Here is a 24,118-nt window from a genome sequence, read left to right as displayed (position 1 = left end):
CACTTACCCATGTAACCCTTGGTCTGAGACGACGAAGGAGAGGGTCCTCGGGGCCAGTTCGAGCGACCAGGATGACGAGGGGAATGGCGCGGTCTCGACGAGACATTGTTAGCCGAGACAGGAGCCGATGACAACACTGGCAAGGAGGACGAAAGGAGCAGCTTTGCTTCATGATTGAGAAGCTTCTCATGAAGCTCGTCAATAGGAATTGCAGTGTCCCGAGCATTGACCACATCAATGACGGGTTTGAACTCTTCCGGAAGACCATCCATGATAGCTTCAAGAACATCCTCGTGATCCATCGGCTTACCAAGGAGAGCAAGTTCATCGGTTTTTGACGTGATGAAACGAAGATATTCATCAAGTGATTGAGAGCCTTTGACACTCCTCTTGATCTGATCACGAAGTTGCAAGAGATGTCCGCGGGAAGCTTTCCCATAAGTGTTGGTGACGATGGTCCAAGCCTCGAGGGTAGTTTTTGCCCGAGCAACTAAGGGTTGAAGAGAAATTGATATCGTGCCCAGCAAGGCACTGAACAAAAGCCGATCTTGTTGTTTCCAAGGACCGAAAGCCGAATTTTCGGTAGAAACACCGTCGGTAGTCACGGTGACAGAAGGAACTGCAGAAGAGGCATCAATAAAGCAGTCTAGCTTGTAGCCTTCAAGGAGTGCTTTCACTTGGATGCTCCATGTTAGAAAGTTTGTGGAAGTAAGCTTCGTGATATTTGCCATATTGACAAATAACAATGTCTTTTGTGGAGATTGGGCATCAAAGGTAGTGACTTCTTCGGTGTCATGCGCAGCAAAGATATTTGAAGAAGACATATTGCGCCGGCGAATATTGCACAGATTAGGCGGTGGAGATGACGAGAAGAGATGATGGCGCCGACAAAATAATTAGGGTTGGCTCTGATACCATATAATCAATAAAAGGAAGCTTAGTATTATTAATCACATATGAAGGTATTTATACAAATAGGTTAACCTAATAATACACATGTAAAAATACATATTTATCTCTCTATAGTGAAATCACGCCTAGAGGATCATATCCGGGTTCTTTCGTTTTTTATTTCGATTTCATTGTTTTGTTGTTCTTTCTCACTGTATCCAGACCCACACTTATCTAACAATACAAAACACCATGACGAATAGGCCTGAAAAAAAATGTCCAATGAGTCGACATGTCTGGCCAAAAGGTGGCCAGCATGGTCTAGCGGGGACGCAAATCAGACATGCTTAGGCCATAATAGACCCTCAAAAAGTGTGTTGAACGGGTTCCACCCAAAATATAATCGGGGAAGATGCATGCAGATAAATACAACCACATATAGGCGAGCAGAGGAATTAGATTCTACAACACAATCTCACAAGTAAAATGACGGGATTATAAGGGCAGGAGAAACCTTGGCAGCTACTAAAGTTCCGATAAAATCGCCGGGATGTAATGTGAAAGTTCTGCCGTAAGAGACTGGAATCCGTTAACAAGCTGGGTGTGGAATTCCTGGTCTTCTTCACCTATTAATCTGAAGTGAACCCTAATGCCTCTCTTGCACACAGACATGAATTCAAGCAGTGCCGCAATTAGCTGCTGCAGTTCCTGTGATCGCAGTCTAGTTGCAGGCTCACCTGATAGAAAGGCTGTACATACGCTCAAGACTCCGCTGTTAACCTGCATTTTCATGTAAGTGCATGGCGATAAATTGTTTCTTTTGTCCTCACACCCTCAATTCACCACCATATAATATATGTCCTTTCCACCACACCATTGTTTCTTTTGTCCTCACACCTTGAACACGTATACCGCAATTTGTTTTTCTAAAACAAAAAGAGCTATACAAAAAAAAAAACAAGAAAATCCTCGGAAAACTAGAAAATCGGAACGGCACAGGGTTTGAACTTTGAATAATTAAAATCTAAAGATAAAATTGTAAATTTATTACTACTCGGACCTGGATAATTACCGGTCTCACATTAAATTATCCAAAATTCGAAATTTTCTAAACATTATTTCCAATCTCATGTCACTGGATGTCCAGATACTCGAATTTTGAATACCCAACTCGCCATTTTTTTTACCACCCCTACTCCCCCAATTCGAATATTCCAAAATGAAATACCTTGAATATGCATTGAATACGAACAAAAGAAAAGACGTTCAATCTTTCCCCATAGCCGAGCCATTGCCTTGAAATATTCCTAGTCCATAAAATGCCCTCCAAAACTGTGGTTTACATTCTACTGGTTCATACGGCACAAAATATAAACGGGGAAGATCAATACAGATAAATACAACAAGATATGACTTGGATACAGGCGGGTGGAGGAAACTAGATTCTACAACACAAAATCAAAGGCAAAATGAGACTTAAAAGAACAGGAGAAACATTGGAAACTCTAAAGTTCAGACAAAATAGCCGGAATGAAATGTGACAGTTCCGCGGTAAGAGACTGGAATCCATTAACAAGTTGGGTGTGGAATTCTTGGTCTTCTTCACCTATTAATCTGAAGTGAACCCTGATGGCTCTCTTGCACACAGCCATGAATTCAAGCAGTGCTGCAATTAGCTGCTGCAGTTCCTGTGATCGCAGTCTAGTTGCAGGCTCACCTGATAGGAAAGCCGTACATACACTCAAGACCCCGCTGTTAACCTGCGTTTTCATGAGAAGTCCGATGGTCATATTTACTCAATAAGGTAAAATCATACGATAATTTGATCCAAAATCACTCACCTGGACTGCAACACTTCCTTGCAGAATCCTCTGCAGACTCTGAAGGCGTGGGAGTTGATCCCCCTCAGAGCTACGAGGCTCTTCAAGTTCATTCCTTAGAGCAGCTGTTCGGGTTTCTATCATTCCAATTGCATTCTCCACCGGTGAGAACTCGAGAGATTCAGACTTGATAACCAATAGCCTATTTACCAGGGCAGGGAATGAACCTTCTGTCTGGAGTACTGTTCGCCTTTTCCATTGATCTTCTAATCCACCTTGTGTCTTGCCATTCTTCGTAAACGGGGTATCAAACAAGAACCGATCAAAGACACGAGCTCGGACACTTCCAGTGGAGAGAGAAAAAATCCTCTCCCTCCTGCTGCCAAGATCCTCATCTTCCATGACTGGATCAACAGCTGTTATTTGCAGGTAGCACACTCCTGGCTGCAGTTCTTCTGCCTTCACTTGTCTGGAATCTGGAATAATGTGCAAAATATGGTTGCTGTCCATCCTAGATTCATATATATGGCTCAGTTTTTCCATGATATCACCTAGCCGTACATCGCGTGGTTCACGATATATGTATTCTTTCTTGTCCAGTTTCCCAAACTTTTGACCATAGAATCCCACCCGATAATAAGTGGCGTCAATAAACGGGATCGGGCTTGATTCTTGCTCCAGGATGGACTCATATATATTAGTAAGTAATGTATGACACTTGGCCAATTGCCCATAAGCTTTCCTGCTCTTATAAACTGGAATAACAAGTTCTAAAATGCTAGCACAGAAGTGGTAGAGCTCAGCTTGAGAGAAAAGCTTATTAGCAAGCTGTAGGTACTTGACAGCGGAGTCAACTGTCAGCTTTGAAGCGCCATAACCCTCTACCTCAGCTGCAGATGCCTCTGTAGTAAACTCCGCACTTACCACAGGGCAAATTTTGCGCAAAGCAGCCATGTGATCCTGGCTCCATACACCATCATTCCTAGCCACCAAGGCCTAGAGGAAGAGAGGGAAAAATGATACAAAACAACAATTATAGCAACATTTAGTGGATGGAAAAATTGAATGAATACTCAGGTTCAAAAAGGAAAGGAAACGATAATTGTTGGATAATTAGACAGCAAAGACGATAACATCTCCATTGTGCCAGACTATATGCAATAGGAAAATAGCCAAGGACACACATAAAGATACCACATTTGGGATACAGTAAAGTCGCTACCTGCATTATAACACCAGCAACAGCCACAGCACACTGCGCAGCTTCAGCCCAGGACTGCATTTCCTGGTGTGATTCACAGAGATGCAACAACCACATTATGTGAAGATCTGGAACAGGAGCAAAAGCCATTGCAAGTTTATGGAAGCTTTCTGCCGCAGTATATCTGTCTGATGCCATCACAGATGCCTACAAGAAAAGTGACATATGTAAAGATCTTACCATATTGAAGAACCACAACAAAAAAAAAATGTCAGGTGAAGGTGCCATCAGAAATTAACTACTCCCTATACAAACAGCACCAAAGATCAGGGGAAAAAAGTTTTGAGGCCAGACTGGACCGTGTAATGATCAAAAGGCATACTGGTAATTACTGTAGAACACTTATGTCAAGACACTCGTGCATTATTTAAATTAACCTTCTGATGTTATTCCTGGCTTTCTCACGTTAGGAAGTCAGTGATTGTAATGCAAAGAAACACAGAAAAGAGAAAGGAGAAGAGTCAACTAAAGTACATCCATAACCATTTCTCCTATTTGGAATGAGGCTCTACACAGTTTTGACAAGGAAGATATCGTTGGTCAGTGCAATATTGGGTCCAATCAGATCCTACCTCGATTCACAGAGAAGAGAACCATCAGCATGATTCCCTGAACATATTGTTTCCATGTTCACTATAGAATAATTTAAGTGGCTATCACAGGGAGGAGCATTGAGTTGAGAAAGCAACGGATCTCCCATAATATAACAAGGAATACGAGCATAAGACATTCATCCCACAACTGACTCCAACTGTACTGTCTTTAAAAATGAAAAATTGAAGATAAACCATACCAGAAGTGCATACTCAAGGCTAGCATCAAGCGGCAAAATAAGACTGTCGGAAAGATGTTTCGCTTCAGCCCATGACCAGCGGTTATCTGTAAATTTGTGTGGAACTGTCAAGAGAGTATGATCAGGAAGGCCACACTCCCTCAACAAATCAGCACTCTTAACTTCATCAGCCATTTCTTCTAATGACTGTCGAAGCCGCCGTGCCTCGCCACTCTCTTCTAATGTATTATCTGTCTTCGCATGGGTCACTGGAACATCCGACATGAGTTCTGATAGTGTAATGGTCAACATCACCCTCAGTCTAGCAATCTGCATAAAATAGAGCGAGCTCTGCAGGAACAAAGCAAGAGCTAAAGTGAGTTAGTAAGAACCAAAGAAGTGTCTATATGGCTCTGTACTCTCACCTTTAAAAGTATTTGAAGACCAGTGACAGCCCTTTTTCTGATGTTGTCATTTCGATAAACAGCAAGGCGGAGAAGATGGAAGGCAATTTGTTTTAAGAAGCGATCATTCTCCCTTGCCATCAGTATGGCCCCATGAAGATCAAAGATCCTGTTGAACACGGGAAAGAAGGCTTTCCAAAAAGCTAATGACTGGTTGTGGGAGAAGAAACTAATGACTATTGTTGTAATGCAATCCAACTTCCCATAGTCAGTAGCAACATTATGAGAGGCTGCCAATGACGAGAACTTCTCAGTAATTTCCAAAACCTGAAGGCTAACAGCGGCGCTCAAATTCTCTTCCCAAAGTTCCTGGTAGTTTAAAAGCAGAATCAGATAGAATGAATTAAGAATATCTTATTGATGATGATTATGTCAGCTCTGACATATCATGTCATGGAGAAAGCATGAACTGCAACAGAAAACTATACCAGCTTTTGCCTTAAAATAGGATGCAGAGATTCTCTCAGAGCCTGAGCTGAAGCTCCAATCCGTGATGATTGCGCCTGAGCCAAAGCTTCTCTAAGAGAGTAAGGCTGGCTAGGAGAGGCCATCTGAGAATTAACTCTCTGCCACAGATACCCATTGTCAGGTGTTCCCTCAAGCTGCAGTTAAAATACCAAAGCTATTTGAGCCCTTGACTATATTTAACTCTTAATATGCTAAAACCAATGACTTGGCAACAAAGTTTTCAAAAAGATTACTACAGATGGCGGTAAACCCATAAGTGAAGTGGTGAGTTTTTGCAAACCAGTGAACGAAAGGGACAAACTGCTAAGATGAATCCAACAACTCACCTTCACTTCTTGCCGGGCAGCCTCTGACATATAATTGCTGATTGCAGGAGAAAGTCTCTCCGAGTACTTTGGGGACCCAGGTCCTTCACTGACAGGACCACGAGGATTATTGCCCACAAGCATGTTGTCTGTAGCTTTCCTATGCTGAGAATTGTGGTAAATCAATATTATTCAATTTCCAATAGATTCCAAAACTATAAATAGATGATACAAGCATAACGATTTTGTCAAAAGAATCCAAACAAAGTTCACCCAGTAGAGTGATGCTCATAATTCTACCACTTGGACAGAATGAAGTGAAGCCAAATTCTAATGTAACAGGCAAAAGCTATGAAACCAACAAATGAGAAAATAATCGTGTACAGTAATTAACAGAAAAGATCCAAGAAAATCAGCAGATTCTATTCATGTCGAATTAAAGAACAACCACACAGGAGTCTTGATAATTGTAAAGACTGCAACACTTAGAATATTAAGCTAGTCTCTCAGTTTAACATTGAGGACAAGGTGAAACTTGCGGAGCAGGGGGTGTAACCTATAGCTTTACCATGCGACAGTTATGAGACAGTTATGATTGTTAGCAGTGATTGAAGTACAAATATGGAAGAAGATGGAACAAAGGGAACACAATCCTAACTTTTGTATATTCCCTTTGAGCCAGAGTACTTTATCTATAGGGGATAATCAGCCACCATTAACCATCCTTATCAAACTTTAAAGCGGCATGGAAAACAGTTACTCTTTTCTTCGCTTCATAGCAATTGAAATTTAAAGAACTTATCACTATTCGAATAATTAAAAGTTTGTTAGAAAGGAACCTCAAAAAGTATGAGGCATTCTTCCATGAGTTTGAAAAATAATCTAGTCCGAGCGATGCTCTGCTGCCATGCTTTGATAAGAGATGTGTCATCCAGATTACGAACAATTTGCAGAACAGCGATTAAAACCTCACGCTTTTCGGTAGCATTTAGGTTGTAGAAAACAGGCATCTCATCTAAAATCTGCAAAAATAAAAGGTAAACACAAAAAACACAAGAAGTCAGTTGTAATGTAATCCTCAGGTGAGGACAAATATACCAGCCCATCCCCGCTTAAGAGATATATTTGTCACTTCCCTTCAAAGGATGTTGTTGCCACCTCACTTAATTCCTCATAGCAAATTTCTTATTTTTATCTAAAGGGGTATTTATGATATACTTGAGGGAATTATAGTTGAGTCCTAGCTTCTGCCCTACTATTTGGAAAACAAGACTCGTGAAAGATTTTAAAACTGAGGTGCATAATATACAGTCATTGGTGAAACATAGCCATTGTGATGTACCTGTCCAACAAATGGAAAATATAGTTGCGCAATATATAGCTTATCTTCAGTTTTCTGGTACCGAGCATCAAACTCATGCTTGCATAAGAGGATCACCAAAATTCTTGCAGCCTGCAGGTATGCCAAAGGAGTATGGCCAACAATGTAGGATTTTATCATGATAGATACCTTGAACGTAAAAGCATAAAGAACTAGAATAGACCTTCGCCCGTAGAGGCAGATCATCATGATCCAAGGTCAGAAATAGGTCCTGTATTAAGACGGATGAGAGATAGTTCCTAGAAGAGACAAGTAAAGTTGGTTGAGCCAAAGTGAATTTTGTTCCAAACAAGATGCAGGAAAGGTATTAACGTGTATGTATATATATATATATATAGTCACACACACATCATAGAGTTCACATGCACTCATACACAATCACATCTGCATGCCCCTCACACACATAAAAATGAAGATAGAAGATTGTGAAGGCTAATTGTAGGCTTTCCTTCCATGTAACATCTAGTGCACCAATCTCTCTTTGTAACATTATGAAAGGAAGATTTGAAATGTTTGCCCACAGGCAATAACTGGCAATGTCAAACTGAATAACCAGGTAATGAAGTTTTTGGGACTGAGCACCTGTCTGAAGAATCTCTTCCAGGCATTTCCACAAAAAGATCATGATCCGAGATAATTTGCAAAAATGTAAGCTTGCATTCATGCAGCACAGATTGGCAAATGCCAGAAAACTTGTCCATGTATAGTGATACCTGTAAAATGCGAGAAATGATCCAAATTCTGTCAAACTATAAAAGCAAGAAAGAATATCTGTCAAACATTGACTTTAATGAGTAGAGTCATGATTATGCTTGAACTTTATATTTAATTTCAAAGACTACCAATAAACAAATCTAAAAGAAACGAGCTTAAATGCAGGAATTAACGCAATTGCCTCTAAGTAATACTAAAACAAAAATTGAGAATATTAGTTAACATGATTGCTGTCGCATGAGAATGTCTAGAAGATATCACACAAACAAAATACGATCCCACACAAAACATACCAGTTCATAAACTTGGCGTGGGTCAATGACATATAGAAGATCATAACAAAAGAAGGCCAAACTGCTATTCAGACGTTTTGCCAAGCTTAATCCCTTCTTGCAACGGTCATGTACTTCAGTTAAAAGGCAGTCGTATAGTTGCATGATACAACGAAAGACACTTTCTTTGAGCTGCATGGGTGGAACATCCTCGCCTATAACAGAAAACAATAGAACACAACACATGTTAAGATTACAAGTTGCTAAAGCTAGTGATTAAAAAGCCATCCCTTCAAATGCCGATACAACAAGGTAACCTAATATGGAGGATTCATTGAATGTAATTGCTTTTAAGAGGCCAGAGGCCACGACACAGCTAAGCATCAAGAACAACATCCAGTAGTCATGCTTTAACATTCAAATATTTTTCCATAAATGCAAGCACTGAAAACGTAATACAATGGAATGATAACTGATCGGTACGGGTATTTGATTTCAGGTGACTTTAACCAAATATTGGCATCTCATAGGAAATTCAAGCTGTGAAAATGGTCTGTAATATTCAAACCAGAAATGATAATGATGGTTTAACTGTTGGTACTCTTTCTCATGGACAAAAATACTTATGGATAGGGGGCATAATCACAATTAAGAGTCTACTAGGATCACGAGAGCTGAGATACACAGTTCGAGAAGCATTTTAGATTTACAAAGGTTGAGGATAGGTTTCATCTTTACAGTCAATATGAAAAGTATGGCTGATTTCTGCGCAAATCAATAGCTTGAATACTCTGAGTTCCAGACAAGCACCCATTTTAAAAAAAGGCATGATTAATTTGGGACGTTTTAGTTATACATTTCTTTGTCTTTCTTAAGGATAAACAAGTTCTCAAAACAGCATTAAACGCCAATCAGACTAAGAAACCCCAATAGAAAGATGCAAACAGGATAGTACCACCATACCTGAAGGTAGACTATGATCAAAATGACGTGCCTGCTCCAATGCCATTGATTTAACAACTAGCTCAAGGAAAAACCAAGCCATTGATAAAACGTCGTCATATACAGGTCCAACACGGTAACCTTTAGCCTGCACAGCCCATTCATACTGTTCAACAACCAACCAAAAAAAAAAGTGGGATATTTCACAGCAGACAATTTCCCAAACAGGTAACACAGAGATATTCTCATTCGAATACGGAATGAGTACAAAATGAATTCGCAACGAATTTCAAGAGTTGGAGCAAATATCACGAAGACACTGGTAGTGTTGTAAACGGCACATGTGCGCATAATACCTTGCTTCTAGCTAGACTTCCCCAAACAGTTGACAAACCAGGATAAACCGGTGGCTGACGGCCTCCAAAGTCATCAAAAGAAAAATCAACATAGGTAACCAGAAAACGATTTCGGTCAGCATCATCAAATGACACCTGCTGCACCCTATAAAAACAAATCCAAGATCTTGTATGAGAAAACCAATGACTTCACGGAAAAATGTTTACAGACAAGAGGCATGTTTTTGTTGATTTGCAGGGCCCAGTCGCACAAAATATTTGCAACTCTAGAGATCACTGCAAAATATTTGCAACTCTAGAGATCACAGCGTTAAATTCGATTGGTAAATACAGGTAAATGCGTACCGAGTTAAAATATCCACCATGGCTCTGAATGCTGCCACCTGAACCCATGGACAATAGTCGACCATAATTAACAATGCACAGAACAATGGTGTCATGCTAAAGCAAGCAGATAATTTTAGTTGAAAAACCTGAAGAGTCTCTCCACCATTGCCAATAAGATGAAGGAGCATGTTAAGAATTGGGTGAAGAAACTGAAGCAAAGCAGTGGAGTCGACATGCTTCAAACTGTTTATTGCCTGTAAGTATAATGATCACATAAAAAATAATAGTTGCATGAAATCCCTAGTTGTTCCTTAATATAAGGAATTACGGTAACAATGTATCATAAAGTACACATCTAATCAACTCCAAAAATCTGATACAACTTTTAAGTAGCACAATCAAAAACCCTAAAAGTTTCAATGATAACCAACCATAAAAGACGAGTTAGCGTGCATGGAACAGCCTACAAGGCAGCCATGGATCATGTTATAGACTCAGAATATAGATTATAAATCTTCTTTTAATCCTTCTAGAATTCATCTTATACTAGCTTCTTTTCTGAGGATGACAAATCGAGTGAGAACCATTGGAATTTGTATTGTTTTCAATTCTTAAGACCCTTATGACGCAGATCGCAATATGTGAGAAGTGGAATCCAGACCCAGATGATCCTACAATAGATGATCCCTTGTCGCATCATCAGTCATCACTACAGAGTTCAACTTGCTAGCATCACCAACATTTGCAAATGTTTCAAATTTCTTATAACAGAAAGGTATCCACACCAAAGTACCAAACGAGAATCCATACTTATATACACGCACATGTACATATCTACATATACACACAAAAACATGCATATTGTGTGGTGGGGCATATCGGTGATTTTCACTGAAAAAGAAAAGGGCAAAAGAGTATAACAGCAGAAGATAATAACTTAGAGAAAGTAACGGAGAAGAATTAAGACGAAACTCAGTTTATGTGAATACCTGCAGCAGTTCTGAACCCCAAGGTGGGCTTGTCCGGAGGGTATGCCTATCATACTCTAGAAAGAAATCCCTAACACGCTCATTAGTGGGATACAACGATGAACAAAGTCTCAGTCGCAACTTGAAAATATTCTTGCCATCTTCCAAGAAATCCAGCCTCTCCTACAATAATTAAACCAACATCATTCCCCAGTTATTTTGAACTAGAGACATGTTGACGAGTATATAAGGTTGTAATTATTAATTTCCTTGTTTGGAGCAAAAAATGAAAGGTTGCCTAGAAAAAGAATAACTTAATTATTTCAAAGATCAAGAATAAAATATATGATTATCAGCATTGTGCTAAATGTTGATACCTCAAAGTTTCTCATGCCGGCAGGTGACTGGACCTTAATCAGTCATACATCTGATTTCTCAGTCCAGTCTTTATCGTACTATATCAGTATATCATTATTAACATTTTTCTTTATTCTATTCTGCTATTGTCTTTTCTATTATCTAAAGACCTCGAAATCCATAATCTTCACACTATATTAGGGTTTAAGAAGTTACTATTTGGAAGAAGTATCTAAGTTACAAACATGTCCTAACGAGAAGCAAACGATACGCCTACCACTGATGAATAGTAACTAAGCATCCATCTTGCACAAGCATTGTAGGAAAGATATGATAGATATTGAAACATGGATGCAGAGAGAGAAAGAGCTATTGTCATCATTTGCAACATATTGCATGTTATGAAAACATACTTTGGTGTTATCCTGAAGGTAGTGTGGAACCAGTTCCCTCACGACCGGAAGATAAATTTCAGAGCGTGAGCTGCATTGAGAACCAACCACTATATCAGTGGAAGAGCAAATTTTTGTCATACTAAGTTTCAGATATCATCAGATGCTATATAACATTCCAGTTAAAAGGTTCAGTGTCATCAGAGTTTAATTTTATGGGCTTACATACCAGCATCTTCTGTATAGAGATGAGAAATAACACCATATGACATAAACAACAAGGAAAGTTGCGATCCCATTGATCAAAAGGTAAATGTCTAATTTCATATACGTACTGGATATATGTCAATAGTGGAAGTGATGCATATCCAACCACCACCTAAAAATATGAGCATAAAATACGATAACTGATAAGTATGTTGAAACCAGATTCATCAATTGTGAATCAAACATAAAACTGATGTAAAGCTTACTGGTCTTGGAGCTTCAAGCTTTGTCTGGAGATCAATATGGAAGAAAGTGAATAATAGATGATGAGATGGCGTCCATGTGGTAGGAAGGGAAATTTTGATTTCATCATGGTAACTAGCAACCTTAGCTCCAACAGCAACTTGTGTGTGAGCCCATTTCTGGAGTGCCACACCAGGCTCTCTTGGATAAATTGCCTAGCCAAATTAAAAAGTACAAATGAAACAGTTAAAGACAGGGCAGGAAAACAATTTTTCCAAGAGTGGTGACATTCGCAATCACATTTACCTCAAACGGTTGACTACGGACATCTGCATCATCCTTTCTTAGTTCCACACGAATGAAAATATTCCTCTTCCGACTCAAAGCAACAGATAAGGGATACACATAAAGGCAATGAAAAAGATGCAGAAAAGGCTCATTTCTTGTTGTAGCGCAGAAATCAAAAGCCTGGAACCAGAAGACGATAATTAGTACACTTTCCAGCATCCCAGCCATGCTTATAGAGATATCACGTTCTTTGATTTCTTATCCCCTCAAACCAAGTTAAAAATTACCCGATATGAAAGGAATCACTAATCTAAGCAATCGTTAAGAAACAAAACAGTTACCAAGGCCTAATTAGCTCTGCCTGCTTTAGTGAATCATTGTCAGGGATAGGGCTGACTATCATAAAGAGAAAACTTTCTCATGAAAGGAGACAAGCTGAAGAATGAAATCGACACTTTAAAGCAATAGATGAAGGAAACAATAGGACGCAGGATGAAGTTATAATGCTTACATAATAACAATTTAAGTCGAGACTTCCACTTGCACTTGTAGTGTCTCTTCGTATTTCCTTTGTATCCTCAAAATTCAGCTTGGAGCAACTACTTCGAGGTCCACCAAAACCAGTACTTGGACACTTCATAGGTGTCAGGTCAGCAAGATGGTCTGTCGGATCGAAATAGTCATTTGTCAAACTGCCATTTTCAGACAAATTCTCAAAGTCACCATGTCCACTCTGGTGTTTCTCAATTTCGAGTCTTATAACCCCCTTAACATGTTTATGAACCTTGCGTTTAGGGTCCTGTAAAATATATCATAAAATAATAAGACAATAGTACATTCCTAAATGCCACACAGCCAAACTTAAACAGCAATCAATAGATTGAAGCTACTGTATCAACCAAAAATCTGGCAGTTATTTTTGACTGATGAACTACCCCAATGCAATTCAGAACAGAAAGGATTTATGTAAAGGAAAATAAATGGCAGTATGAAAATTCAATGGTCAGTGAATATCATTGAAAACATTACAACCTTCTTCTTTCATGATGTCTTCAGGTAAAAACACCTGCAACTAAATAGACTTCATGGAGAAGACAGGAAACGGGGCAAATGATATCTAAAAGCTGATTAATGAAACATCAAGATCTACTTGTTCTCAAATCTGCCCTCTGGGACAAGTTGCTTAACCCAACACCGATAAACGTATTATTTTCAGCAAATGCTCCAAATGATTTCTCCCATACAGAAAACACATACAACTCTATTGCATTTTGTAAAATACTAAAAAAAGCGTTAGGCTCTTGTATAAGGATTGTCTGTCTCAAGACCTAAGGTTCATAAATTTTTTCAAAATGTGGATCATAAACGAATTCAGGAAAAAAATGAAAAAAGTTGGCACAGCAAGTAGACGTAACTTCAAAATTGCACGGAACAAGCATCATAGTTGGTTTTGCGAATCCAAGTATAACCAATGTGCAAGATAATCATTCATTATCTTGGAATCGCAATTGTGGGTACTGCAAGAAATAACATCATACCTGAATAGTGTCCTCAGAATAGCTCTCGTCAACTTTGTTTAAGTTGGATATTTCTACTATGACAGAGCTTCCACCTGAATAACCTTGCTTTCCATCCGATGTGATCTTTGCAATGGGTTCAATGACACCCTCGTGGGAACTCGACCCAGACATACTGGGAGCTAGAGGACTACTAGGTGAAGCTGACCCACCTGAGTTTGCCGTGATGCTATTATCAAACAGTGGAACAATTGCCCAGGCAAACGACTCCCGGTAAGGCATAATGCGGGACCAGACTTGCAACTTCTGCTTTTCTCTCTCACTTAAGTGCACCTGATTCAAATGGATTTGCAAAAAAGAAAGGTACTAATTATACTAAAAAAGGGCAATTGGCATATAATGTGGATACCATCACAATAGCTCAAATTACAACACACAGCAAAGATGGGTTAATATTTAACAATGCATTGTAGGTCACTGGCCATCTCCAAGTTCCTCCAAAGAAAGGTCAATAGCCAAAATCTCTCAACAAAAAGATATGAAGTAGACTAAGGAATTCACATGATTAAGGACCTTAAAAGATGAGAAGAACAAACTCAGAGATTTCGGGCTTACAGGCTCTTTCCGGGAATAGACAGAAGTGGTAACTCCTCCCTCCTCTGTTGCTGTTTTTTCCAACTGGATCAGCAGATGAATTGATGCTGATGGGGCATCTAGATAGAAGACTCCACGAGTGTCAGACGAGGTGTTCGCCTGCAATAAATGTGTAATGGACAGCATTTTCATAATAAACTCAGCGAGTAAAAACAACAAAAGCTCAAATCAATTTGTGTAATTCTGATAAGACAAAGAAGAAAAGAGGGCCTATAAATTTGCTCAGTGACTTACATCCTGCATTTCTGTCGGTAACTTGTGAAAATAAAAGTCTTCTGACAGCTTCTCTTTTCTCTCTTGATTGTACAATGAAAGTGAGCCATAAAATGGTTCTGCATGGTTCCAATAGAAGGTTGGACCAAAAAAAAAAGGTACTAAGATAGCCAAAAATTGGGGGGGGAAACATATTTGCCATACAGTGTCAGAATTCTCACCAACTAAGCCAGCCTGGAAAGATAGAGACAAAACTCTAACAGATATCTTCAATCCACTGAGAAGATAGAAGAAGAAAAGAAAAGATAAATCAGATAAAGATGATTCAGGTGAGAGAAGAGAATAGCTAAAGCACTATGATACACCAAAACCTGGAATAGTGAGCTGAAAGAGTTTCTGGAGTTCTCTGGCCACATATCATAGATCTCTCATTTTCCCAGTCAAAAGCTGGTTCATAAGCAGGGAGGGGAGGTTGTCCAAAATGCTGCAATTAAGCAACACATCCCGAGAAAATAGTGGATGAATGAGAAAAAATCTGAGTGGGATAGATGCTTTAGGCTTAAGTAGGGTAATGATGGGGAAAACCAAGTTCCAGCTACATATCTGGAGGAAACACGGAGCCAATGTTACCTTGGCAGAGCCAGGATCAGCAAAATGCCTCCCCGATGTGCTGGTCACATTTTCATCAAATGTTGCACTCCTGGCACTGGATAGACGGATTTCTATAGAAATTCGGAGATGCAGAACCAGTGAGAGTTTTTTTTTTTATGAACCCAGTGAGAGTTGATTCAACCAAAACATGCAGATGCAGAAACAAACTGAAGGTCGAGCAATGTAACCTGTCTCAGTATCAGTGTCGGGACCTTCGAATATTTGATTCTGGAAGATAGCAGGTGGAATACTTTCGTAGTGTCCATATTTATTCACATCCTTGACCCATTCAGTTCCATAGCACTGGACCAGTTGGCTCAAATGCGGCCACTGTTCCAGATTTTCATCAAGCTAAACCGAAAAAGGGGAAACATCAGGAGAAAATGAGAATAACATGTTGAAGAGTAAGATAAGTGAGGCACATTAGTAGCAGGAGCTTGAACTTGAACTACGATCTACGGAGGAACATCATAAGGTAGGACAGGTAGAAACGGGGAAGAAGGAGAGACAAACCAAGGGATCAAGCTTCGGAAGCGCAACAGGCTGTCGAGAAATCTTGCGAAAGCGAAGGCTAAGATTGCTGTTCTCCATTCAGCTCGAATTGAAACACCCAGATCTATGCAATTTCAGCTACGAAGACAACTGCAACCGAATTGATCGAAAACCAACATCACTATGGAACCAGAAATATAGAAACCTAGAAATGCAACACCATTGAAGAGAAGAGAGAGAGAGAGAGAGATGCATTCGTAAAACGAGATCTGTGGAAGCGGTTAGAGAAGAAAATGGCAACTTACAGACATGATTGGAGATGAGTCTTTGCCTTTACGCAGACGGGAAAGCAGATCCAAAAGATGTAGCAGTTGAGAGAGGTTTCATTGCTGCGAGAGAGAAGAGAGAGTCCAGCGAAAGTCCAACCCAGTCACTGAGTGATGATGGTGCATTGGGCTGAGCAGCATCGAGCCAGCTCGACTGCAGATTTTCCAAATGATTTGCTTACTTTTTTAAAATTTGTATTTTACTTCTTTTCTTTTTTGCTGAAAAAAATATCAAAACCACCATTTGGTCTTATATTCTTTTCAAGATTACAAGTTAACAAGGCTCTATCTTCCAACAATCATTATTTCCTCTACAACCGAAAGGCCTTGGAAATAAACTGAAACTCCATTACATGAGACTTTAGGTTTAACCCTTCACTCTCCTCATTTCTCAATTGTCACCCAATCTTTCCAAGATTTGTTTTCAAAAAAAAAAAAAAAAAAAAAAGGGGCCACGTCACGGGGAGATATTTTGGTGCGCGGTGGTTGTAGCTTCAAGGCCCAAAATGATCTATATATGGACTTCTAATGGGCTTTCTCTAACCCAGTAAAAAATTAAGGATCGACGGCGGCGAAAACCCTGGAAGCAGATCCATCGAGGATTAGGGATCCTCTGGCGTCGGTGATCACCGTGGAAACGGCATGGAGAGTGGAAATGGTGGTGAAAGGAGGGTTTCCGGAGATCCCTCCGCTGTACGTTCAGCCACTGGAGCTTCGACCGAAACTCCGTAATACCGAGGATGCTGCTCGAATTCCGACCGTCGATCTGTCCAGCAAGCTTCGAGTCGGCGAGGAAGGCCATCGGAAGCGCGTGCCGCCGTCGGGGAGCATTCTATGTGGTCAACCATGGAGCTCTCCTTTTTCATTGATTGTGTCGTCGATCGTCCATGTGTGATGCGGGTAACACCGCTTTTAAAGTTGTGAAGTAGAGAATTTCTCAATGAATGCATAGACATATTTGGGGTTTTTGAAGAAATGAATCAAATACGTGTCCAGATGGGTGAATTATATATATGATGATTATAAAAGTTTTATATATTTCAATCATATATATGTAACTTACGATTGAGAAAATTTAACTTGAATCAAGAGATATACGACACTTAATTAGAGACGTTCCTCCTACAGGGAGATATATATATATATATATGAACTACAACAAAACCAGAAAAAAATATCTACGGAAGAGAATCAGTGGCTCCGAAGGAAAAAAAAAACGCAAAACAAATAATCTCTAGCCCTAATGCAAAATCTACTCATTGGAGAATCAAAATAAAGTAGCGAAAGAGAATCTCCCAAAAACAAAACGAAAAACCGTGAAAAACATGATGAAGAACGACTACGAAAGAGAAAGGAAGTGAGGAGGCGGAGAAATTTGAGTTTTTGACAAATAGGTGACAGATGTTAAAAAAACCCTAATGTAGTTTTTTCTTTTTTCAAAATGACCATGAATATAAATTAATTATCAAATTACCCTATATTTAATAATATTATTATAAAATACGGATCGAATCAAATAAGTTGGATAATTCGATTTTGATATCCGTATACTATCCATAGATTTTGGATATAGGAAGGCATAATGATTATAAAGTTTTAAAATCGGTATTCACAACATTGGGCTGTAGCCTATAACATTGAAACGCATAATTACTCGAAGCTTGCAAGGAAAGGGCCTTTGTAGTAAGAACCGCGGGCACAGCTCATTTCTCAACACAAATTCGTGGAACGGGCCCTACACATCGTCGCCTTTTATCCTTCTTCGCCACTACAATGAACCCAGTAGTTTTTGTACCAACATGTGTTTAGTTTCCTTTGGCATCTGATATAAAGCTGATAACTGAAAAAATTATTTAAGATAGCCCTCTCTCTATTTGCAATTACCCTTTCCGATTCATATTTCAGAGAGAAAATTGAAGTCAAAGGCACGAGATTTTGTCATCCACCGCACTAATTTGCTTTAGAACTTAAGCTATACAGAGCAACATTGATAATGAAATATTCAGGTCGGCACCTAACATTGATAACGACCGCACTCAGCAGTTTGTTGTGCCGATTGGCATCTTCTCACCTCAAAGAAGACGGATATGCCTCCCTCATCTTGATCTTTTAAGCTTCCATAGCTCTGTTAATGCATCTTGTAGGGGTTGGCTAATCAAGTCTCTTTTACCCTGGATAGATTCCCACAACCTCAAATTCACAGCATCTTAAGGGACAGCATCCCATGAACAACAATATAAATGGACGTCCCAAGGACACATGAATAAACAGTAAGATTGAGATTCACAGGCAAGCCTCAGATTCTGGAAGCACCAAGCCATACCTTCAATGATGGAACAAGAGCAAACACTTCATCCATACTCTCCGGACAGACATTTGCAATCACACACATCTGCACGTGACGTAACAACAAAAATCAGAAGGCGCTAATCATCTGTCTAAACAGAGGGGCTTCAGTTGAGCTCACTACCTCACCATCAGAGACACCATGCTTTTTCAGACACCTGCTATCCATAGTCGTTAAGTTTTAAAACAAGATACAGACAAGACAATGCTTCCCAGATAGAATTCCAGTCCTTAAATTAGCACCATCTTTTTTCTCAAATTGCGGAGAGAATGGGATAGAGCATGGGGATACAATATTGATGGGAAAAAAGAAGCTTAACACTAAATCATATTAACTTGGCAGACAATTTCTCCACAGTAAGCGCAAAAAATGAACCGAGGTAGAACAGTTAAAGAGGATACTCAAGGAGGGGTCTGACGGACAAAGGGTTTGTGTAATAGCTACCATTTTTAGCATACTGCAATCCTCTGTCGAATGATCTGCGAAATAAACTATATGTTAGACAAATGGAGACCCTAATCTGCGTGGAGCACAGTATGCAATGTAGAGGATGGTACTGACACAGGTATTTTAATAGTGGGATCTTCGGATAACACGACCATCTGGTCCTGGATGCCTTCTAATATTTGAGCAGCTTCACAGTCCATCAAGCACTTGGCATTCTCTGGGAGCTCTGGGAAGCAGAGACCATGACACCGACCACCTAGTTAGAGAAAAGCTAACCAAGTAGAAAGAACACGAGCAAAGAAGTTGACAGGGCAGATGCACAAACCCTTGTCGGCTTTGAGCTCGAGTGGCAGAGACGTTTTGCCAGCCTTTCCACCTTTGTCCACCTTTCCACCTTTCGTACCGAAAGGGTCAGAGATAACCATAACAGATAGAATGCATGCGAAGTAAAGCATACAACAGAGCAATCAAGAGAAGAAAACGGAACCATTAGCAGCAAATCTCCGAAAATGGTCATCGGATCCATTGAGAACCTTATATCTAGGTTCGGTTGAGCCTACACGTTAACAGAAGATAAGACCTTTAGCCGAACGGACGAGAAAGTTGAGACTATGATTCGGAGAGAAAGCAGACTAAGACCTTTGGGTTCAAACTGAACTTTCTTTCCCCTCTTGGCATTGTCGTCCTTCCCTCCTGACGATCCTACACAAAAGCCATAAAACTGAGCAAAACCCTAAAACAATCTCGAGAGAAAAAGTGATCAAACGGAACTAAGAATGCCACACCATGTTTGGAAGGAGTGGACTTGAGAGAAGATTTGAACCCTTTCCCCCCCTTTTCCGACATTGCTTCTCAGTAATCCGAGCCGAGATGATCAATTGGGTGGCTTTCGGCCGAAGAGGAAGAAACCCGATGAGAAGACGTCTGCGAATACAACTCGCCTCCTGATGATAGTACGCGTAGATAGTTTCTGGGCGGGGGTTAAGAGAAGCCCAAATCAAACAGACCGAGCTGAATTAGATAACGATAGATGAGGCTCACAAGATTAGTAAAGGCCCAAACACATATACCCATTAAGATAAGTGATCCATCGCCCAAGACCCAATTGTATAATTGAGTTCCGCTGGGATTTTACCCGCGACAAAATAGGTGGGGATGAAATGAAGAATAGATCTCTCTGCCTTTCTGCATATGTAACAACCATATTAAAATAGGTGGGGTTGAGCATTTCTTTACGAGAACAATTCGAAGATTTGCAACAAGAGAGTTCATAGTTGATCTCAAGACTATATTTCACGGTTATCCATCGTCGTTTATCCCAATGGCGACGGATGATAAAAAGTTGAAAGATGTTTGGGTTGGACAGAAACTTTTGAAGTCATTTGACTCAAAATTTAATTCAGTACTAGTCGTAATTAAAGAATCCAAAAATTTAGATTCAATGACGATGAAATAACTATTAACTCTTTGAAAACATTTGAAAACAGATTGAATCAAATAGAAGAAGAAGAAAATTTTGTTGAGCATGCACTAAAGACGAAGTTCTTTTTTAAGATCGAAAATTCGAGAGGAGATAATCAACAATGACGAGGAGGAGATAGTTATTGCAGACGAGGTGGTCATTGACCAAACTATCATGTGCCGACGGGCAATCGTAGATGATGGAGAAAATAGAAGAACTAAGTATGGTATGTTGGTTTAATGTTCTATGATGTACTGTTTGCGAGCTTTACTTGGATACATTTGATGTATTGACGCTTTCTATGATTTATGGATGAGTGTTTGATTCATTACATATTGTGCATGCTTTAATATGTTATGAAATCCATATATTGTTATGAACAATACTAAACTCATTAGTTGTGTATCATTGTGGGAATAATGATATAATAAGACTAGTATGATGTATGATTGATGATCATAGAGATGATCATAGTTATTGGATACGATCACAATCATAGGTATTCGTTGGAGAACGGAATATCGGGTTGACCCGCATGAGATTGTCACATAGACTAGCGTCATGACTTGAATCTCATATGGCGGTTCCATGATTGGATCCTAAGACCTAAGATATCTACGGAATCCAACATGAGGAGTTGCGTGCTTTGAATACGTCAAACGTCATGCGTAACAGGAGGACTATAAAGGCGTGTATCAGGTACAAAACGAATCATGTGCTGGATTGTAGATAGTCAAGACGGGATTTGTACCTCTCGCAAAAGAGAGAGATATTGCTGGGTCCCTCGTGTGAGCGAGACTGTAGAAATGTGTGGCCGCACGATAGACGAACGTCGTCTATTTCAGACAGTCGAACTCAGTGAACGAGAAAGCAGTCGAATCAGATGAGGTGGCTTGTCCATGCCTTATATTCGACATATGATATCGCGATACAAAAGGATCATCAGCCGGAATCATCACTGGCGTTCATAAGATCACGAACAAACTCTATTCGAGATAGGTAGTCATAGTGTCTTGCTAAAGACCGCCTATGACTTGTATATCCGAAATAGAGATTTCGGGTTATACTGCTATATCGAATGAGCCTACAGGGTCACACACGCAGGGAAGGACAAAACGCACGAGAAAATGACGAAAAACCGAGACGGAAGGGGTTGGAACAGACAGACCGAAAGGGCTAGACCCGACGGTCCGCCAAGTCCAGACCCGACGGTCCACGTTTAGACGCAGACCGTCCGTTCTGTATTGCTGGAAAGGACGGTCCACGTGTATTTCTGTACCGTCTGTTCTGGCTTTCGGGTTTTCGAAAATAAGACCGAATTAGGGTTAAATCACCTTATAAGAAGGAGATTGAAACCCTAATTAATGGAGAGATTTGGGCAACCGTCTGGTACAAAACTTTGAGAGCTTTGGGGGAGATCCAAAGAGTTCTAAGAGTTCCAAGTCTTGTTTTCTCGAAGCGCAAAACCGAATAGCAGATTCGGGTCCTAGCAGACAAGTTCCAACCGTTGGAATCCATCCCGAGGTGTGGATACGTGTAGAGAGCGAGGTATTCCTCCTCCCTTTTGTGATCGAACGAGTTCTTCAATTGATACAGGCCCCGGATCGATTGAGGTAAGTGTTCTAACGTTTCTACGATTCATAAGAACCATTGTTCTAGGGTTCTATAAATTTTTGTTTTACATCCACTGCGCGAACCCTAGAATCGATCTCTTAGGAATAGGATTCGCTCTAGAGATCCCAGAAAACCCAACATGGTACTGGTGTGGCGGAAGAGGTGATCAAGGTCGAGACTGAGGTCATAGATTTAGAATAAACAATGGAAGAAGGTATGATACATCTATGATTTAATATTATATTTGTCAAAATTTTGGTCATTACTTCTATGATTGTTGGCATACATCCATGATACTTCGTACTATTTTCAATTCAGTTTTATGAGTTGAATCTAATGTTTTCATTAATCTGGTGATATGATCTCAGGGAGTGTATCAAGAAACTCAAAGCAAACAAAGAAAAATAGATTGTACATTGACATGAATTCTTGGTTTCATGCACACAGATGAACATTGCAGAGAAATTTACTTATTACTTTGTGTTCTCAACTCCAAACGACGCGAGTCTAGTTGAAAATAGTTTCTAACTCACCATAGTTTTGATCTAGAGAAGTTGAGATTCAAAGAAAAAAACATGGAGAGAGGATGTAACTAACGGTTCAGTCATGGGACAAAGATTGAGGAGGTTGTATTGTTTCATCAATAACTCTTGATCAGAGGCTCGGATTGCTGCGTTACTTGAAGATGCATAAACTAAAATCCAAAACTTTAAATGTTTACCAAGTACATAATTCTTGGTGAAGGTATAGCCTCTCATTCAGTCATTTCAATATCACATACTTAATGAGTTAAATTCTGATCAATTCGATCCAATAAATGATATGATTCTTATTGAATCAATTTCTCAACCCACAACAAACATTGATCAGGTCCAAATAAAATTTGGAAGAGAAGAATATGATTAGTTAGTCAAAATTAAGGAAAAATGATCTTTCAAACTTCACTTTTATTACTTTGGAATTTATTTTTTACCATATGAAATTTTAATTTCACCTTCTTTATTTCATTTCTATCATATTATAATCTATGAAAATGGAAAATAATCATATTAATAAGATATATACGAGTTTTTTTTTAATGTCACTTTTTAATGAGTTTGAGGTTTTACATCTTGGTTCTTTTTAGAACTTATGAATCTAACGAATAAAATGAATTTGTTCGTTATGTTCACCGACTTATCAACTCGTTAGTTTCATAGATGAGTTGTGGCGTGTTCGTGATACCGATGTTTCTAATCGATGTTTGACCGAGTTTAGAACGGTTCTTTGGAAAAGTCTGAGTCTAGATTTCTACCACTAGTTTGGTAGGGATTTAGGATGTTTTCTAATGAATTTGAGCCTAAGTTTAGATCACGGGTTGATTTTGAAATTTTGGTTGATTTCATCGCCTAATTAGATAATTTTCGATATAGGAATCATAACATTTGATCATCTTTATGATTGATTTTAGAGTTAGATCTATCAAAGTATTTGATATTTGAATTCATAATAGATTTAAATAATAGATTTGATTAATATTTTCGAGAGAAGGTTAACCAGTTTAGGAATTATTATAGCAATAGATTATATATTTAGACTTTTATCTAAAAATTCAGAAGATGATAAGTTAAAATAATCTAGATATAGAAATAAGTAATCAAAAGTCTTCCTCAATTTTAAAAAGTTGAATTTCACTAATTGAATATGAATCACCATTATATTCATATATGTGGAAAACTACCATATACATCATAGGCGACAATGATCTCTAAGTGTTATTGTCATTTCATTGCCTTGTATTAGTTTTTGTTACTTTTTATTCGATCTAATTCACTATTTTCTCTTAAACTATAATTTAGTTGACATAAAAACTATACTGATCTTGTTATTTAACCATTATTTCTTATATAATCTGTCCATCCTAGACCGAAGGATGAAATTTCAGAATCATAATCAAGTGAGTGGTGCAATAATCACATCTCCTCACC

General features: G+C 39.2%; 2 protein-coding genes across 4 annotated transcripts; both read right to left on the bottom strand.

Moving 5' to 3' along the window:
* Positions 1-2,152: 2,152 nt before the first annotated feature.
* Positions 2,153-16,703, bottom strand: LOC104823022 (guanine nucleotide exchange factor SPIKE 1). 2 transcript variants are annotated; one of them, XM_019203608.1, is made up of 31 exons: positions 16,261-16,703; positions 15,977-16,105; positions 15,652-15,814; positions 15,443-15,534; positions 15,184-15,296; positions 15,034-15,089; positions 14,834-14,931; positions 14,561-14,698; positions 13,967-14,278; positions 12,940-13,227; positions 12,447-12,608; positions 12,164-12,355; positions 12,026-12,069; positions 11,712-11,781; positions 10,963-11,124; positions 10,120-10,227; positions 9,992-10,029; positions 9,647-9,791; positions 9,312-9,438; positions 8,370-8,563; positions 7,945-8,075; positions 7,526-7,601; positions 7,324-7,434; positions 6,821-7,003; positions 6,003-6,146; positions 5,637-5,774; positions 5,170-5,517; positions 4,766-5,095; positions 3,934-4,119; positions 2,733-3,707; positions 2,153-2,651 (listed from the first exon to the last, which is right to left on the bottom strand). In XM_019203608.1, exons 2-31 carry the CDS (start codon positions 16,052-16,054, stop codon positions 2,397-2,399), a joined length of 5,457 nt encoding a protein of 1,818 aa, XP_019059153.1. In that variant the 5' UTR covers positions 16,055-16,105; positions 16,261-16,703; the 3' UTR covers positions 2,153-2,396. The 2 variants fall into 2 exon arrangements, with proteins under 2 accessions (XP_019059153.1, XP_010552735.1); XM_010554433.2 differs by having other exon boundaries at positions 5,637-5,810; positions 16,261-16,702.
* Positions 16,704-18,152: 1,449 nt separating this feature from the next.
* Positions 18,153-20,032, bottom strand: LOC104823021 (DNA-directed RNA polymerases IV and V subunit 4). 2 transcript variants are annotated; one of them, XM_010554430.2, is made up of 10 exons: positions 19,861-20,032; positions 19,715-19,777; positions 19,563-19,631; positions 19,401-19,469; positions 19,190-19,301; positions 19,030-19,107; positions 18,752-18,785; positions 18,605-18,673; positions 18,357-18,452; positions 18,153-18,325 (listed from the first exon to the last, which is right to left on the bottom strand). In XM_010554430.2, exons 1-9 carry the CDS (start codon positions 19,919-19,921, stop codon positions 18,378-18,380), a joined length of 630 nt encoding a protein of 209 aa, XP_010552732.1. In that variant the 5' UTR covers positions 19,922-20,032; the 3' UTR covers positions 18,153-18,325; positions 18,357-18,377. The 2 variants fall into 2 exon arrangements, with proteins under 2 accessions (XP_010552732.1, XP_010552731.1); XM_010554429.2 differs by having other exon boundaries at positions 18,752-18,788; positions 19,861-20,031.
* Between the last annotated feature and the right edge of the window lie 4,086 nt (positions 20,033-24,118).

This window comes from Tarenaya hassleriana, unplaced genomic scaffold, assembly GCF_000463585.1.
Source record: "Tarenaya hassleriana unplaced genomic scaffold, ASM46358v1 Cleome39, whole genome shotgun sequence".
Lineage (NCBI taxonomy): Eukaryota > Viridiplantae > Streptophyta > Magnoliopsida > Brassicales > Cleomaceae > Tarenaya > Tarenaya hassleriana.
The sequence above is the reverse complement of the archived record's forward strand: the minus strand, read 5'-3'. Positions and strand labels throughout refer to the sequence as shown.

What these genes read in the sequence shown, in the direction of transcription:
- LOC104823022 (XM_010554433.2), bottom strand. Translation starts at nt 16,054, where the DNA reads ATGGAGAACAGCAATCTTAGCCTTCGCTTTCGCAAGATTTCTCGACAG. An exon ending in ACCTTCAGGATAACACCAAA is followed by an intron (nt 11,125 to 11,711) that starts GTATGTTTTCAT and finishes TAATTATTGTAG; the next exon opens with GAGAGGCTGGATTTCTTGGA. An exon ending in CTATTTTAAGGCAAAAGCTG is followed by an intron (nt 5,518 to 5,636) that starts GTATAGTTTTCT and finishes TTAAACTACCAG; the next exon opens with GAACTTTGGGAAGAGAATTT.
- LOC104823021 (XM_010554429.2), bottom strand. Translation starts at nt 19,921, where the DNA reads ATGTCGGAAAAGGGGGGGAAAGGGTTCAAATCTTCTCTCAAGTCCACT. An exon ending in TCGGAGATTTGCTGCTAATG is followed by an intron (nt 19,470 to 19,562) that starts GTTCCGTTTTCT and finishes TCGGTACGAAAG; the next exon opens with GTGGAAAGGTGGACAAAGGT. An exon ending in CTCTTGTTCCATCATTGAAG is followed by an intron (nt 18,453 to 18,604) that starts GTATGGCTTGGT and finishes GAATCTATCCAG; the next exon opens with GGTAAAAGAGACTTGATTAG.